Source organism: Gopherus evgoodei, chromosome 8, assembly GCF_007399415.2.
Source record: "Gopherus evgoodei ecotype Sinaloan lineage chromosome 8, rGopEvg1_v1.p, whole genome shotgun sequence".
NCBI classification, from domain to species: Eukaryota; Metazoa; Chordata; order Testudines; family Testudinidae; genus Gopherus; species Gopherus evgoodei.
Genome location: NC_044329.1, coordinates 12826974 through 12843743, shown reverse-complemented (window position 1 = coordinate 12843743; position 16770 = coordinate 12826974). Strand labels below are relative to the sequence as shown.

General features: G+C 43.0%; 1 protein-coding gene across 11 annotated transcripts in view; it reads left to right on the top strand.

Moving 5' to 3' along the window:
• The window catches only part of TCF7 (transcription factor 7), a 112577-nt gene that overhangs the window by 79648 nt on the left and 16159 nt on the right, over positions 1-16770 (top strand). For 8 of the 11 annotated variants that reach the window (XM_030574062.1, XM_030574065.1, XM_030574067.1 and 5 more), the window contains exons 4-9: positions 16-148; positions 3703-3793; positions 8050-8136; positions 10725-10835; positions 11207-11369; positions 12683-12790. In XM_030574062.1, the coding sequence (XP_030429922.1) occupies positions 16-148; positions 3703-3793; positions 8050-8136; positions 10725-10835; positions 11207-11369; positions 12683-12790 (693 nt within the window). The remainder of the gene's footprint in view (positions 1-15; positions 149-3702; positions 3794-8049; positions 8137-10724; positions 10836-11206; positions 11370-12682; positions 12791-16770) is intronic. The other 3 variants (XM_030574063.1, XM_030574064.1, XM_030574073.1) reach the window with 1 other exon arrangement.

Below are 16770 nucleotides of genomic sequence, written 5' to 3'. Positions count from 1 at the left end.
CCTTGTATTTTACAGTCCAACAAGGTTCCTGTAGTGCAGCCGTCCCACGGAGTCCATCCACTCACCCCACTCATTCCATACAGCAACGAACATTTCAGCCATGGCTCCCACTCACCACACCTGCCAGCCGACATCAACCAGAAACAAGGTAACTCTTATCCTACATAAGCTTATTGGGGCAGGAGTCCTCATGATGATTTAGAAGAGAGGGCTGATGCCATAAGTTGTTGAAATTAGAGTTGCTACATAGCCAGTGGTTCTCCAGCATGGCCAGATTCTTTAACCTATGTCCAATTCAAAAATTAAATGACCATCAATGCAAACGCTGAGTGCAGTAGGCCATGGGCAGATAGGGGCATGGGCTAGCAGGGGAATTTGCTTGGGATTTAGCTCCTTGAGGATGCTTTGCAGTCATGGCCAAGAGAAGCTTGAACATCAAAAAGTGCCTGCCTTTATCATCCATTTTGCTTAATTCTCCGTGTAATAACTCTCTTTGTAGCCTTAGAACAGACCAGAGTCTGGGGATGATTCACAAAAGTGAACCAGAAAATGGAAAGTAACCTTTCCTTTGACTCATACCTGAACTGTTGTCATGTTGTCATTTTGAGAAAATAAATGCTTGAAACAGGAAATATTTTGACTAACTAGGATCTATGTCTGGCGTGTAGCTGGATTTTTACAGTCTGTAGCCGTGCATATGTGGTTGTCACACAGTTTGACTATTTGGGTTTCTCTTATTTGTTAATATAATACATAGTAGACAGACAATCATCTCAGGAAGGGTATAGAGGAAAGTACAATAAGGAGAGTTTAGACCCTGTACTGTGAAAAGTGAATACGTGTGTGTGAATTTATCATAAATCATTTTTGGTTTTGGGGCTGGTGAGAAGCTGCTATTATATGTTGTATTGGTGCAACAGACTCAAAAATCTTCCAAGTTCATCCAAAGCTTTGCTAAGATTGACAAACTTTGGGCAGACCCTGGGCATAGTTTCAGGTAAATCTAGGTTAGTGTACAGCTTGGTATCAACCTAAATTCTGGAAGAGATCTTGGGTTCATTTGAACCTGGAAGTCGATTGGAAAACTCCAGGTGCATACACAAGATGGTGTGTTTCACGCAAAGCCCTGCATACCAAAGCCACATGGCTACCTACCATTCTAAACTTTGTGAAGCTATCCTGCCAACACCCCCACTGAGAGGAAAAGACATGAAGTGTTCCACCCGCATAGTATGGTTGCTCACCTTTTGGAACGGGGGAGTTTTCTGTAATCTCATGCAACAATCACCAGTCCACGTAATCTCAATTTCTAAAGCTTCTGAGCATGTTGCAAAATGATAGTTGAGCTGAGTTACGAATGCTGCCAAACAATGTGCCATCAAGTAAGGGGAATAGCTGAGGAGGTAATGATGATTTGTGAACCACATTCTGGTTTTACCAGTGTTACCCTCAGTAAATCCACAGGCTGCTGAGGATTTACTCATGGAACAGATACCAGCATATGTCTGGTGTTTATTCCAGACAGCAAATCGCTTGCCAGCCACCATCATGTAATAAAGTCAACAGAAAAATACAAAGTTAAATTAAAACCTATTAGAAGCACAGCTAATGGCAGATTTCCAAGTCTCACAAAAGTGGTGAGGGAAGATTATTATTATTTTTTTTTTAATCTTGCTTGGCTCCTGAGGGAATGTAACACAAAGCACCTTATTTCAGGCTACCCTTGAAAACTACTTGCAGAACACAACTCCATGACTACTCAAGGACCTTTGAAAGTCCCTGCCTGTAAGTGTGCTTCAGGGACTTCCTATTAGTATGTAAAGCTTTAAACAATAGAGCACCAGCCTACCCCAGGGACTGGCAGCTGCCCTATGTCCTTTCATGAAAATTAAGATTGGCACTGGAGCTGCTAATGGTCCCACAGCATAAATCTCTGTTGAGGGCCCATGAATCTAGAGTGCTCTCCTCCTGGAGATAGGCCAAATTACATCTTCAGTGTCCTTCAGGGCAAGGCTGTAATGGCTAATACATAACTGGAAGGTTATTTGATGTTCTCTTGTCACCAGGTAACTATACAAAGGTCAGTGTTGTGTTCAAGGGATCATTCATTTCATATCCTTTCACCACAAGGCATTGCCCTGGCAACATCTCACTCTTCATCACACAGACAGATGCGCACACATACTCTCTCTTTTTTCCCACATCGGGGACATTAATCTGGGGATCTTTCTTCCCCCTGTGCCTTTTGGAGGTAGATACCTAAAGCCTGGTTCTGGGTTTTAATCCTGTGCCAAGTGCAGTGAGAGCAAAGCAGGGCGCTTATGTTTTTCAGTTCCCCAATTTGGCCCTCTGTGTAGAGCAGCCTTGAAGCTGCTCTGACTTCTTCCCAGCTACCCAGGGCTCCAAGAGAAGCTGTCCTGAAAACCAGGAAAATAGCCAATGTATAGAGACACTCTGGTCATACCCCCTTTCCTCTAACCACACCGCGGTACCTTCAGCTCTGAAGAGCACCCAGGGAATTCTCAGCTGGCGACATGAACCAGGTTTGTGGCCCCTTGATACAAGCAGAGCAGCACAAATAGGTTGTGGTGTAATAGAAAATCAGGCCCTTAAAATCAAGACCTCTCTGAAATGGAATACACAAGATACACTTAGAGAAACAGCCCTGAGAGAAGCTCATGGAAAAAGTCATTATGGATAAAGAGTGCACAACAAAATGGCAGGAAGCCACAGGGAAGGAAGGCCTTGCTCCTGAATGGTGTCATTGGTCAGCATTAACGTGAGCACCCTAAGGAAGAGCTTATCTGTGATGAACTGGGGAGCGGGAGGAAGAGAGGAATAGAAACTGATGGGATGGAACAGAAATGCAAAGCACAGCATTGTTTGGTAGGTGAGTGTTGTGGCCTGTGGATGACCGAAACATGAGTAGAGGAGTCATCTTTTTTCTGCAGTAATATTTGAAGGTTATCGCTTTGCTTCGCAACCCCGCAAAGGGCTACACCGAAGGACATGTCTGGGATTGAGCCTCCCAGCCCAGGTCCATGGTGTTAGCAGGGCTCACGCTAGCCCTTAAAAATAGCTGGCTAAATGGCGCTTTGACCTTGCCAAGCTTGGACTCTCAAGCCCCACTCGCCTCCTTCCCAGGCTTCAGAGCCTGAGCCGCAAATCTATTTTTTAGTGCACTAGTGTGAGGACCCGAGCTGGGAAGCTTGCTCCCAGCTGCAGTGTAGACACCCCTTAGTGGTACAACCAAACCACTAAACGGGATTAATTGTTGTACCCTGTCATTTGGAATGATTGTGCATAGGAGAAAACTTTTGTCACACATTTCTCCGGGCAGGTCTGCACTAGAAGCGCTACAGCGGTGCAGCTGCAGTGCATCTGGTGAAGACACTGTGTGCTGATGGGAGAGGGCTCCCCCATTGGCATAATTACTCCACCTCTGCGAGAGGCAGAAGCTATGATGGCAGGAGAGCGTCTCCCACTGACACAGCACTGGTGTGGACAGCACTTAAGTCACTGTAACTTGCGTCGCTCGGGGGAGGGGGTCTTTTTCACACCCCTGAGTGACATAAGTTACATCCACTTAAGCGGTAGTAAATAGAGAAGTTGAAAACATATTGACTACCATAAACCTGGAAATGCTAGTGCTTGCTCTTCCCAAATATCCTTCTCTAACCAAGGTCTTGATCCTCTGCTTAGGTGTGCACCGTCCTTCCCAAACATCGGATATCCCTGGTTTCTACTCCCTCCCTCCCGGTGGGGTTGGACAGATAACACCTTCTATGGGATGGTAAGTGTTGACAGTTTATCCAGGGCCTCTGGAGGCAAATTGAGCGTTGCTCTTACTCCTGCATCCTAAGCCGCAGCAAGGTCCATTTACTCTCTAGGTCTTTGATCCACTCTAAATAGTATAATTTACAGGTGCACAATTTGTTTACCAAAGCACTTTGCAAACATTATCTCTCTAATCTTCACAATTGCCCCACCTGTGGACTCGCAAGGCCTAATTTCCCCTGTTCCCTGTGAGGTTGGCAAGTAGTACCAACGCCATTTTACAAATGGGAAGCTGAGACATAAAGAAGCTAAAGGTATTTGCCCCAGGTGACTCAGCATCAAAGCTGGGATTGGGACTCTGGGCCACTAGCTAGATAACCCTCTACGTTCCCAATGCCTTTCACCATAGTATATAACATTGTGCAGGGATTTAAAATAAAAAATGGAGAGAGAGTCCATTGCCCATCCTGCTTTAGGTGTAATCACGGCTTCTCGTTTTGAGTGGGATGCTAGTTCTGTCCTGCTCTGGATTTAGCCATGGGCTGTTATTTTTGAACTTATCAAACTTCTGTGTCCCAGCCTTGCGTTCAATCCACCAGAAGCTGCCTTTCAAAAAGGGTAAGACAGAGAAAAACACAGTATGGCAGAGAACTGTCTCAATGGAGTACAAAGAATGCTAGCTCACCCAACAGCAGGATGTGTGCATCCTGACATTATCCAACCCATGATCTCTTGGAATCCTGCATTCTGAGTGGCCCAGAAATGTGTTTAAATCCTTTGTCATTAAAACTGAATGACTTTGAGTACACGTAGGAACCAGATCTGGTGTGTCAGGAGATGCCATTTTTGAGTGATCTCTGTTCAGATTAGATTAACATTTGCAATGAGTGCCATCACCAGTCCCTGGTAAAGTACTGAAATTGTAGAGACATGAGGCAAGATTTACAGTGGTAGGGGGAGTTTGGGAACATACATCGCTGACCATTGGCATGTGGGAATCTTAAGGTGAAATCAATAGACAGCAGTGTGCAAATAATTTCTTGACTGTTTCCGTTGCAAAAACCTGGTATAGACATGTAGCTATCTTAAAATGAGAGCGATGAAACAATTAAAGAACAATGTGAAATGTTAACTAGATTGTTGTTTATTGTTAGCGTTCCAAATATTTAACCACAAAGAACCAGAGACTGAGATTTATGTTTGGCTGTGAGGAGATTAAATTGTGCATTCCGTCCTAAACTTGCTGCTCTTGGCCGATGGTTTAACTCCTTGGACGATGTGATTCCTCCTCAGGACAGACAAATTGAAACTACAGGAGTGACTGTGCTGTAACGTGAAAAAAAAATTTGGCGAAAAAAGCAGCTACTTTACCAAATGCACAGCTGGGAGAATGGGAAACCGTTAAAGGCAGCCTAGTTACATGGGAAAAGTCTGTTTTTCAAAATGTTTGTTTGTTTGTTGGTCAGACAGGAAATTCATTCTGCTGACAGCCACTACAGCATCTGGCAGGATTTGGCGCCTTTAACCAAGTTAGTCAGACAAGTTCATTAATGACTAATGAAACCGATATGGTAAAATGACAAATAGAAAAACAGCCCTGTGGATCAGAGACCAGACCATTCAATTAGCACTTTTACAAACAGGAAATGTAATATAGACTTTTTTTAAAAAATAGTTGTCTGCTTGAAATTTACAAAATTCCATAAAATCACTTCCCAAGGTTTCTAGTCCTAAACTTTAGTCTGATGCTTATTTTTCAAGATCTGTTGTGAAAAGAAACATGCTAAGCTCCAGTAAGTTTCAAGCTTGGCTTCCCCCAGAGGAATGATGGGCCTCCCAAAGGAAGTTCCCAGTCAGAACTGCCTCTGAGTTATGTAAATGATGAAATTCTGCATTTGAGAAGTGCCTAGAAGCAAAGATGGTTCTCAGCCGTGTCCACTTAGACCTTCTGCACGTGTTTACAACCCAAATGCTGTATATCTCCAGAGCCACAAGTTATCAGCTCTCCCCACGCACTTCAGGGAAATGTGACTGATATTTTCAAATGTTTCATCAAAGAGAGAGGTCACCAGTTTATGCTTTTACAGAGGTTTGGTACTTAAACAGTGTGGAAACTAATTGTGTAGGAGAAGAAACACTACAGAGACTCCTTGTGCCAGTAACTAGTGCTGTGGTATGTGGACAGTTCTTAAGGTTCACTGTTCTGGAATGAAGCTGACTTCAAACGCAAAGCGGTCTTAATACAGGAAGCAGCTTTTCCTTAGCAAGCTGCCTAACAAGAGTTCAGCAGAAGTGATCTTTGTTCCTGCTGAGCATTTTGAGAAGAGGAGCTGCAATAACTCTCTCTTTAATTAGCTGGGATGACAGTCAGGAACTTCGAATAAAAATGAATTATAGTCCAGTCCAGTGAGTTTGATCGCTGGAGCCTGACAACACACCTTAACCAAGAGCCTTGTAAACTGTGTCATTTGCACAGCTCACCAGCTGAACTATGCACCAGGTTTGCTGGTGTCTCATTATTATGTTTTCCTCTTTGTCTTTAAGAGCTGTTCTCTCATCATGGGGTGATAAAATCTTAAATTGTACATTCCCAGGGATCATGGATTGGTTTTGCAATTGAATTAATTTGCATGTCAAAATCACTTTGGATAAAGGCTTGAGTGCCATGATCCTTTTATATTCGGATATCTTGGCCTCTGGAGTAATGATGTCAGTTCTGAATTAACTTTGAATGTTTTCTCGCCCCTGGGGCAGTAATGTTAAACTTCAAAGGTTGTTTAGGTTTCCTGATATATTGTAGCGCTTGGCTGTTCGTTGACATGTTTATACACTATTCACTTCTAAGCAGTGTGAGAGGAATTTTTGTCTGGCAGGTTGTAAACAGAGCAGGCCAGTTCTCAACCACGTGCACTAACTTTAATACACACAGAGCTTTTTAGATTTCATCAAGCTGAGATACAGTAATTCACTGAGTGGCATAAGCAAAAACCTTATTCTTTCAGGTGTAGGGGCTAAGTACCAGGATTCTACAGTTATGGCTCTTCAGAGCAGGGACTGTGATTACTTCCGTCTGAACAGCACCAGGCAAAAGGCAATTCTAGTCCTTTTCAGGACATCTGGATGCTTCGGTGATATAATAAAATAATAATAATAATAATAATAATTAATGGACCTCATTTTCAGAAGGGTGGGAAATCAATTGAAGCTGTTAATGCAGAGCACCTCTGCCAATCATGTTCAGTAATAATGACTGAGGCAGCACTTCTGTTCTAAACCCCAATTTTCTTGTGCTTAAAAAAAACCCCTCTCATTTCAATTTCCTTGGGTTTGAAACTTCATGCCCAACTTTAAGCCAGAGGTGAAATAATTTTTGGAAAGTGTGTAGAAAAATCTATTCTGAGGGTTTTTTTAACCTATTTGAGCACAAAAAAGTTTTTCATTGATTAAGAACGTTACTCAGACATTTGTACTCTAGTAACTCCGAAACAGTTTCAAATTCCAAACCTGGCACATACATTCTGTACTCAGGACTGTGTAAGTGTTACTTCATTTGAAGAAATATATGGCCTGACCCTCAGCCACTGTAAATCAGCATATCTCCACTGAGGTCAGAGTCTCCAGTTGAATTCAGTGGAGCTATACCAATTTACATCACTTGAGCATTTGTCTCCTACTTTTGAAATCAGGTCACTTTAAAATGGTGTAATGCACAGTATGTTATTTTCCTTACTGACTTCAAAGATCTACCAAAGCCTGCTACTCCAGTGATCCCAGGTGCAGATATTTGATTAGTTGATCATTCCCCAATCAGCAGAGTGGGATTGAGGCTGATTTTGAACATGGCAGTTCATCTTGGTATTGCACAGCAAGTTTCTATGCCTTGTAAACTTTACCTTTTCAGTTAGGGTGTGCACTGCTGAACAGTTTGTTCCTACAGTAATAATCCACCTGAACCTTTCATCTTGATGCCTGTATAGCAGATTTTAACTGTTTAGATCTAATGAAGCAATATGCTCACATAATGCTCTAGTATTTTCCACATTTGGGGGAAGTTGGGATCCACGTTCAGATCTGAACTTTGCAGTCCAGGTCCATCTGCATTACCTCTGTACTGAGGTTGGAAAAGAATGTATGCCACAAGCATCTGTCTAACCACCGGAGCAACTAAGGCTTTCACATCAATGAGTAGCAATGAGTCCAATTATAGAGGATATTTTTAGGAAAAGCCACACAGATGTAGATGCTTTATAGACTCTTTCTTCCCGATCCCAGGCAGAGCCAGTCTGTCTATCCGCTCCCGTCATGTGGATTTAGACAGCCGTATTCGTCAGCGCTCTCTGCTGGGGCTACTTTCTCCAGGTAAGTATGAGCTGTGTGAGACAAGACAGCAGCTTTGCTGGTCTCGCAGCTTGCAGTTTGTGCCATACAAGCTTGCAGCAGACTGCAAATGTCCAGGGAGGGGCTGTCAAGCTTCCAGATGGCAGGAGCAGGGAAAGAATTTTGCTTTTAGTCAAGTCTCTCTAAAAATCATAAAAACATTTTGAGTTTCCTTGGAGAAGCCACAAAGATTTGGTTGAGCAATAAAAGTATAAAAATAAAACATTTTAAAAAATCCCCCACTATCAATATTATAAAGATTGGATAAGGTCCAGTTTTTCTGTGGTGTAACTGAGGTCACTCCAAACAGCTCCTTACCTTGAACTGTAATCTTTACTAGAGAGAAAAATGTTCCTTTCCTCAGTATAATGGACTGGGTTATGTTGTGTGGAGACTGAGATGTTTTACTGGCTCTCGGTCAGGTTGTAAAGCTGGCGGAGAGTATGATCACTACCAGTGATTTTATTTGTCCCCAAAATTTAAACATCTTGAGCCTTTTAAATTCCATTTGTCTCCTGCTGCACTTCCCTGCATTCCAGTAGATGCTGCATCACTGGATTGTTGGAACTAACTCCTTGCTGACCCCTGTTAAAGCCTCCCCACAAAACTTAAAAACCTAGGGTCAGGTACTTGGCGGGTATAGATCACTGTAGTTCCATTGACTTCAGTGGATCTCTGCCAATTTAGACCAACTGAGGATCTGGCTGCTAGAACACAATAAAACTTATAGACGGAGCAAGTCGCATTTAGCAACATCAGCCTAGGACATTGGAGTATTGCAATGTCCCTCTCTTCTCCCTGCATTACCCTGGCAGATTTATGAGCACGTCAGGCCAAACTCTGCCTTCATATACATGTGCACAGTTCCCACTGACTGCACAGACATGCCTGTTAACACAGTTTGACCCTTAAGTATGGATTTGTCCTACAATTACATAACATTAGAGCGCTGACAAAATTGTGAAGAGTTTGTTACAAATGCTTGCGTTGTTCCTTCAGCCGACCGACAGCAAGCCCCTGTGCTCCTGTTGGTCACTTCTGCTAGAGTAGATTAAGCCCCAGGGGAGTTTATGTGCAAGCAACATTTGTTCGCATCTCCAGCTTTTGCTTCTGCTATGTGTTGTCGTGATATGTAGGGGATAACATTCAAAACTGTTGAAGGCATTCTTCAGGGACTTATCCCTGGAACAGTGACAGGAAAATAGTCAGCCACGTTACCTTAGTTTTCCACCATGGTGCCTGAGGCAACTTCTGTTGAGCATCTAAATAGAATATAAAACAAAAGAGGAGTTTACAGTCCTCCATGGTTGCCCAAAAATCTCATTCTGCATGGTGTTGGCATTTTCACTTATATTATAGAGTGGCACAGGTTTTGCAATACTGCAGACAAAAAAGAATACCTTGTCAGATGAGGATTAAACTTCACGCTGTCGTCTTTTGCCTGTGACAACGTATCTCATGAACAGTTGTTTATCTCCCAGGGGCAATTCTTGGTCTCTCCAAGCTCCAGCCGTAAACTGGCATGCTTGGCAAAGCCTGGCTATAACCTCAAAAATCTCTACAGAGCTAATGAATCTTGTAAGCTAGTGAAACCCTTACAATCTCATTTCTGTGTTGGTGGATAACGTGGCTAGGGCTGGGTGTACCTCCACCTCCTGGGTGTACCTCTGCAATTTGATTTGTGCTGAGACCCATGCTTTTTCTATTAAAAAATATGGAGGTGTATGGGGGTCCTAATTCAAATCCAAATGTTGGTGTGGTTTTGGTTTTTGATGTAACACTAATAAAAATAGTGTGATAACTGAGATCTGAAAATGCTGCTGATCTCTGTAAGGCTAGATTACATTGCAAATTAATTTTTATTAAAAACCCATGGAATCTGAATGCCATTCCAAATCTTTTCTGCTATCAGTTTGGCTACTATGTTATGCACTCACCCGCTGTCATCATGACAGAGGAATACACAGCAAGGATGCGTTGATGGATAAAGCCAAAGAAAAGCATCTAAGACCCCAGACAAAATGCACACCTCCCCTTTGTTTTCATTGATTCAGAAACTTTGTAAGTGTAATTCTTCAGGTGAAATCAAACACCAAGTGAAGCACTGCTGCCTTTATTTAACTGCTACTGCTAGAGTACCAGCAGTGATGGAAGAGTCCTGGGTTAGGCTTGACAGACCTGCAGCACCTTGGCATCCGTACATGGACCCCTATTATTATTTAATCAAGAATGCTTTTCTTACAAAATTTCAGAGCTGCTTAAGATAAGAGATGTATTTCAACTATGTGCTTTGTTTACTTCTGTTTCACATTTGTTCCTGTGACTTAAAAACTACTCAAAGAGTGCCATCTAGTGAGAAAAGATGTGTTCTCCATCTGCCAGACACAAATACTGGTGGAAAGAGCTGTACCCAGCCACCCCTTTTTCTGCTCATCTGGCAATAATGTTCTGCAGATGGGTGTCTCTCCCACATCTGAACCCTCTTTTACGAGCTGAATCCAGCCATCTATCGTAGGAGGGTTGTGCTAAACGCCAAGTCCCAGTGATCACTGACATGCTGTCTATTGCAGGTTTACACATCCCCTGATGCTGAGCTCTGGAATGCATACCACTGGAATCCCTCATCCAGCCATAGTACCCCACTCTGGGAAGCAAGAAATGGATCATTACGACCGGAGCATGTAAGTCAGCAAGTCTTGAGACAATGGTGAGACTATCAAAATGGTCTCCTTAACTATTTAGTCCTAGTCTCAATTACTCCTCTGTTTATACGGGAGGGGACACTTTGGGTGGTAAAACCCTGTGGAGGCCGAACGTGGACCGTTTGGAACTCTGTCTGTTGCCCCAGCAACTGAAAGGCGCTGGTATAATGAAGGGCATGATCATTAGAAGGGTCCATGCCCTAGTTGCATAAAATACTCAGTCTAGGTTTGAGGTCAACTGTTTTAGTATTTAATATTTTCACAAGGAACAATTCCTTCTGACTACTGTTCAGTTCCAATAGCTGAGATGCAAGAGCGTGATTGTTACTGACTGTTTTGTTTTTCTCCAGGAAACCCCAACCAGAACCAAAGAGAGAGAAGGAAGCCAAGAAGCCCACTATCAAGAAGCCCCTGAATGCTTTCATGTTGTATATGAAAGAAATGCGGGCAAAAGTCATTGCTGAGTGCACCCTGAAAGAAAGTGCAGCTATCAATCAGATTTTAGGAAGGAGGGTAAGAGCACAGAACAGAGCATATTGCTGGCTTCTAAGCAAAGCCAGTCTCTTTTTCACAATCCCATAAAGAGAGAGAGAGAGAGAGAACTGATCAGCTACTTAACAACAAAACTATTACCTGGGAGGCATTGGAGAAATCAGTGTTTCTTTAAATGTGGTCTGTGTCAGTCCACAGAATAAAATGTTTAGATGAGCAAACAGGAGGAGTGATGGGGATGTTCCTTAGAGGGATTAAGCCCATAGGAGGGTCTCTCCCCTACTTGTGCTTTTTAAATAACATTTTAAAACCACCGGGGTAGGTGCCTTTTTATATCATGTTACTGAAATGAATATTTATTTACAAACCCCCTTTCAATATATGAGGGCAGAGAGGTGGAAGTACAGGATAGTTTTACACATTGTTATTGGTAACGAACCACTCCGACACTGGATCCTAATTTAAGGGGTATTATAACTAAGGCTGCGAGTTTGTCATGGAGGTCACGGATTCCATGACTTTCCATGACTTCTGCAGCAGCCAGTGTGGCTGGCTCTCGGGCTGCCCTAGCAAATCAGACAGCCCCTGGGCCAGGCACACCTGCTGCTGCTGGGCCTCCCCACGCACCTGCAGCATGCACACACCCCAGGCACTTGCGGCGCCCCCCAGCACCCGCTGCACACTGCCCCCTCTGGACTGCCGCCCTCTTGAGCATCCGCTGCGTGCTGCTCCGCCCCCAGCACCTCCAGCACTCCCAAGATTTAATCAGGGGTATAGTACAAGTCATGGACAGGTCATGGGCCGTGAATTTTTATTTGCTGCCTGTGACCTGTCCATGACTTTTACTAAAAATACCCATGACTAAAACATATCCTTAATTATGACTATTGTAGAGGCAATGTGTTTGCACCTGCTGGGCAAGAAGTGACCCCTATGGATCCAGCCATTAGGGGGTCTATAAAACCTAAGGAGAAAAAGACTGTGGGGAAAAGTGCTCCAAGCACCACTAGCTACATAGAGACCCTTCACTTCCTTCCCAGGGAAGCCAATTAGCCACACCACTGCAGATTGAAGGGTCAGCCTTGCATCACTTACCAGTGTTTTCCTCAAGCAGGTAGCAAGCTGCTCACCTTTAAAAGTGTGTACATTGTCCTTATGCCACTGTAGATACCCAGCATCAAATTACCCAATGGAACGCAACTGACACGAGTGGCGCTACACAAAGGATAATGGAAGGAGATCCCATCTAGCCCTCATCTCATTCTGATAGCCAAGAGGAATGGTGATGAAATGCACTGAGGAGTCTCACAATGGACTTTTTGTTGTTGTTGCAGTGGCACGCACTGTCACGGGAGGAGCAGGCCAAGTACTATGAACTGGCCCGGAAGGAACGGCAGCTTCACATGCAGCTCTACCCAGGCTGGTCTGCTAGAGATAACTATGTGAGTGCTTAATGCAGCTAGAGACTAAAGGCCGCAACTTGGCAGCATGTTTAGAAATGTATCATTGAACCTGAAAATATCACCTGCCTGATTTAACAGCTGTCCCTGATAGCATACCTCCTGATAGCCATGGGGTGCACCAGTGCACTCATACAGATAGGTGATAGAGGGGAGGGTATTCATGTACCCATAGGCATAAGAATATAGCTCTAAAGAATAAGTTGCATTTTTGTTTGTTTGTGGATTAATGTATACTTTTGGCAAGCATGTCAATTTCCCAACAGCTGCTAAATGTTGTGTCTTTATTAACAAAGAGGTTTGCATACTTATTGTCTTAGGTAGAAGCTCTAACAAAAATACCAGGTTCATATGAAAAATAAGCAGAAATCAAAATGATTTTTAAATTACGTGAATGGTCATTGGCAATATTAGTCCTATGGAAATATACTCCTATGACAGCCTTAGGCCGTCAGTGGTTTTCCATCTGTTTCCATGGACAACAGAAGAGCATTTCCTGATGATCCACTGAATGGAACATTTTGAGAACTACCTCTTAGGGTGGGGTGAAGGTTAGGAAAGGAGTGGATCTAAGAGGAAATGTCAACCTCTGAATGAAAGATCTGGAGAACTCCTGGCTTAACACATTGATAAATAGAGAGCGTCAGTGACTTCCACAATACTCACTATGGTGCTTGTTAGGCCCTTTTCCTGAATTCCTTGCAGGGGAATCAGCTTTATGATTCAGGAATGACCGAGAGAAAATCCTTCTTCTCCTTTAATATGGCTACCTCGCCCATGGAGACTTTATGGTTTAAAGACTTTATACTCATTTTTTATTATTTGTTGATGGTAGCACTTACTTTACTGGTATGGGGATCCCTGCCCTAAAGAGCTTACAGTCTAAGGACAGACCACAGGGGTTGGGGGGTAATGGGAAACAATTTTTTCTTTCCTTTTACTTTGTGCTTGTCAGGAGATTTACTGTAAGTGGCAGTACGTCTTCAAGAGTGCCTTTACTGCGGAGAGTATACAGGCTTTGTAGATGAACTTCCTTACTGCCTAAGCGGTCTCTCACCTATCCGTATAGTACTGTATCATAATTTTTAAAACTATTTATTTAATCTAAAAAATTAGAAATAGTCCTACTCAATGACATGACATGTAACATCAATATCGTTTTGCTCTGGGGCTGATGCTTCTCTCACTTAAGCCTGTTTTATACCTGAGTAACTCCATTGACGTCACAGGAATTGCTCCTGATTTACACCAGTGTGAAACTAGACAAAGTCCTTTTATAAATTTGCCAGCACTGGCCTAACATACGGAAGCAGCTCTACTGCCCAGCATCAGTCATTGTCCTAAAGTTATTGGAAATATCAGTCTTTGTATTTTCTGTTTCCTTAACTATACAGAGCATAAAATCGTCACGAGCTGATTCTGTTGCATTTCCCACCCATATATAACAATTAACCAGTAGTTTTAATTAGCTATAACAAGTGAAAATTACTGAACTTTAATGAGCTTTGGGGAATTTCAAATGGGATCCTTATTGTTTCTTCACTCTAATTCCATTTACCATGGTTATATCCTCTCTTGGCCATTATTATGACATCTTTATTATCAGCAGAGTTGGTGGCTTTTGAACTTTTTCCAATATTGTTTGGCTTACCATTCATTAGGAGAGAATTCCACAACAGTAGAGATAATGATCTTCATTGTACAGATTCTAGTCCCAGCCTTAGGTTAGCTGCCTACCTGGGTTAACTGTCAATCCATTCATGATGCTGCTGTCATAAATAAAGGTATGAACCTACATCAAGGTAAGTATAATGTTGTCTAATCTGGGATCATATGCTGTATTTCCAGGATGACAGACTCACTGATCTAGTAGGTCTTTACCCGATCCTATGATTCTAAAGGGGTCCCAAACAAATGTTATGTTCAGCTAAAACAAGAACATCCAAACATGGCAGCACCAATGGTTGTATTGACAGTCTGTCTGCTAAGCCTAACTCTTCCATGATTCTCCTGTCAGAGCAGGGATACCAGAGGCAGGTGTTTTTATTTTAAATGACCATTTCAAAACAAGTGTCCAGAATAAGGTTGCTGAATAGAACAGCAAGAAATATGCTCTGTAAACATCTCAGCTGTCACTACTGGATTCAACACAGGACAATGTCAGAGCAGCGGTCCCCAGTGGTTGTTGGCAGTGTGAAGCATGATCTGCAGTAACCAATGGGGAAGGCCATGAAGCACTCTGAATGTTGGGATTTTAAGTACCCATAGGCCATGTCTACACTTAGGGAATACATGCACTGCATGGCTGTCTAGCATGGGTATAAATAGCAGCGTAGCTGGTGAGGCACTGCTTAGTAAGGACATCCTATGGTTCTGGCATATGTACTCTACCTGGCTCTTTACACACCCAAGCCACGCCTTCATGGCAGTGTAGCATCCTGCTGCCTCCCCCTGCCAGAGACTTTCCCCAATGGGTGTAGCCACACTCTGCATTATGGACGCAACCTGCAGCTATGCACACCCTACATGCTGCAACCACCAGTGCAGATAAAGCCATAGTCGCACAGGCCACATCTGGGTATCTCTGATATATAGCCTAACTGCTCTCCAATTCTCTGTATGTTTGTTCTCTTCTTGATTAGATTCCTAGAACAGTAGGATCCAACAGCCTTGGTAGCAATTCTGATTCAAATCATTAGATATTGGTGAGATATTATTTGTTTTGTTCTGTCTAGAAATCTGATTAGGTGGTTATATTTATAGAGGATGGGATTTTCAAAAATGCTCCCTGTGGGCCTAAACTCTGCTCCCATTGAAATCAAGAGGAGTTTTACTATCAACGTCAATGGGAGCAGAGTTAGGTCATCCATAGATGGTAGGAGCTGAATCTATTGGAATCAAGTAAGAGAGAATTTTGAAACACAAAGGCTTATTTGAATTAGACTCTAAAAGAATTTTTTTTTTTTAAAAGCAGACACATGAATCCTGATGTCCCTTTAGCACCATTTTCTTTGTGTTCTAAATTGATTTTTTTTTCTCCTGACCATTCCAGGAATGTTCCTATGACTATTAACTTTCAAGTGAGTACAATCTTCCAGTAGCTAAACCCTGGTGTAGAGTTGTCTGTCTGAAACAGTCTCATCACCTCTTTACTTTCTAATCTGTGGCACAATTGAGAAGAGCCACTATAAAAATAAATCATTTCCCCATTTTCTCTTAGCTGTACTGATCATTTAAGAGGCAACCCCATTAAGTGAGGTTTTATAGGAATAAGAGTGCTACACCAACGTGCACATTCAGCTTTGTTTTTCTTGTCTTTATTTTGAGGCTAGATAGAAATGCCTAACTAGTTAACTTGGGACCTGATCCAAAGCCCATTGCAATCAGTGGGATTCTTGCATTTTCTTTTAGCTGCTCCCTTCTCTCCTAATGCTGCTAAGAGAAATGATCACACCACCACTGTGTTTATAGCCACTCCTTGGCTTCCCAGAATGGCTGTTCTCCAGGTCACTCCTCATTCCATAAGCCTGCATCTGTCTCTGTGGCACTCCACCAACCTCAGCCAAGGATCTCCTGATGGAACATACGTGGGGGAATTTTGCATGTAGCTCTTCAGGATTCTCAGTGGCGTGTATTCCCCTGGGATGGCTGCTAAACCAGTATCCAAAGCAGCAGTGGGTGGTGTTATGTGAGCCAGGGCAACACGAGCAGCCTCTGATACAGCAGGTTGCTCCCCTTCCCCCTGCACACACCAAGATGGAGTGCTTCCTTTAACAAAACTGCCTCATTCTGCATTCCTCCCTCTGAATCTTTTCTCCTCAGAAAAAAGAGCTGCCGTCTGTGCTCTGGAAACAGTCTCTCACCCTACCTGCACCTCTCCAGTAGCCCCCATATCTTCTGCTGGTCATCCAGGCTCTAGCAGTCTGCTCATCAATTCATCCAAAGTTGTTTTGGGACAGAAG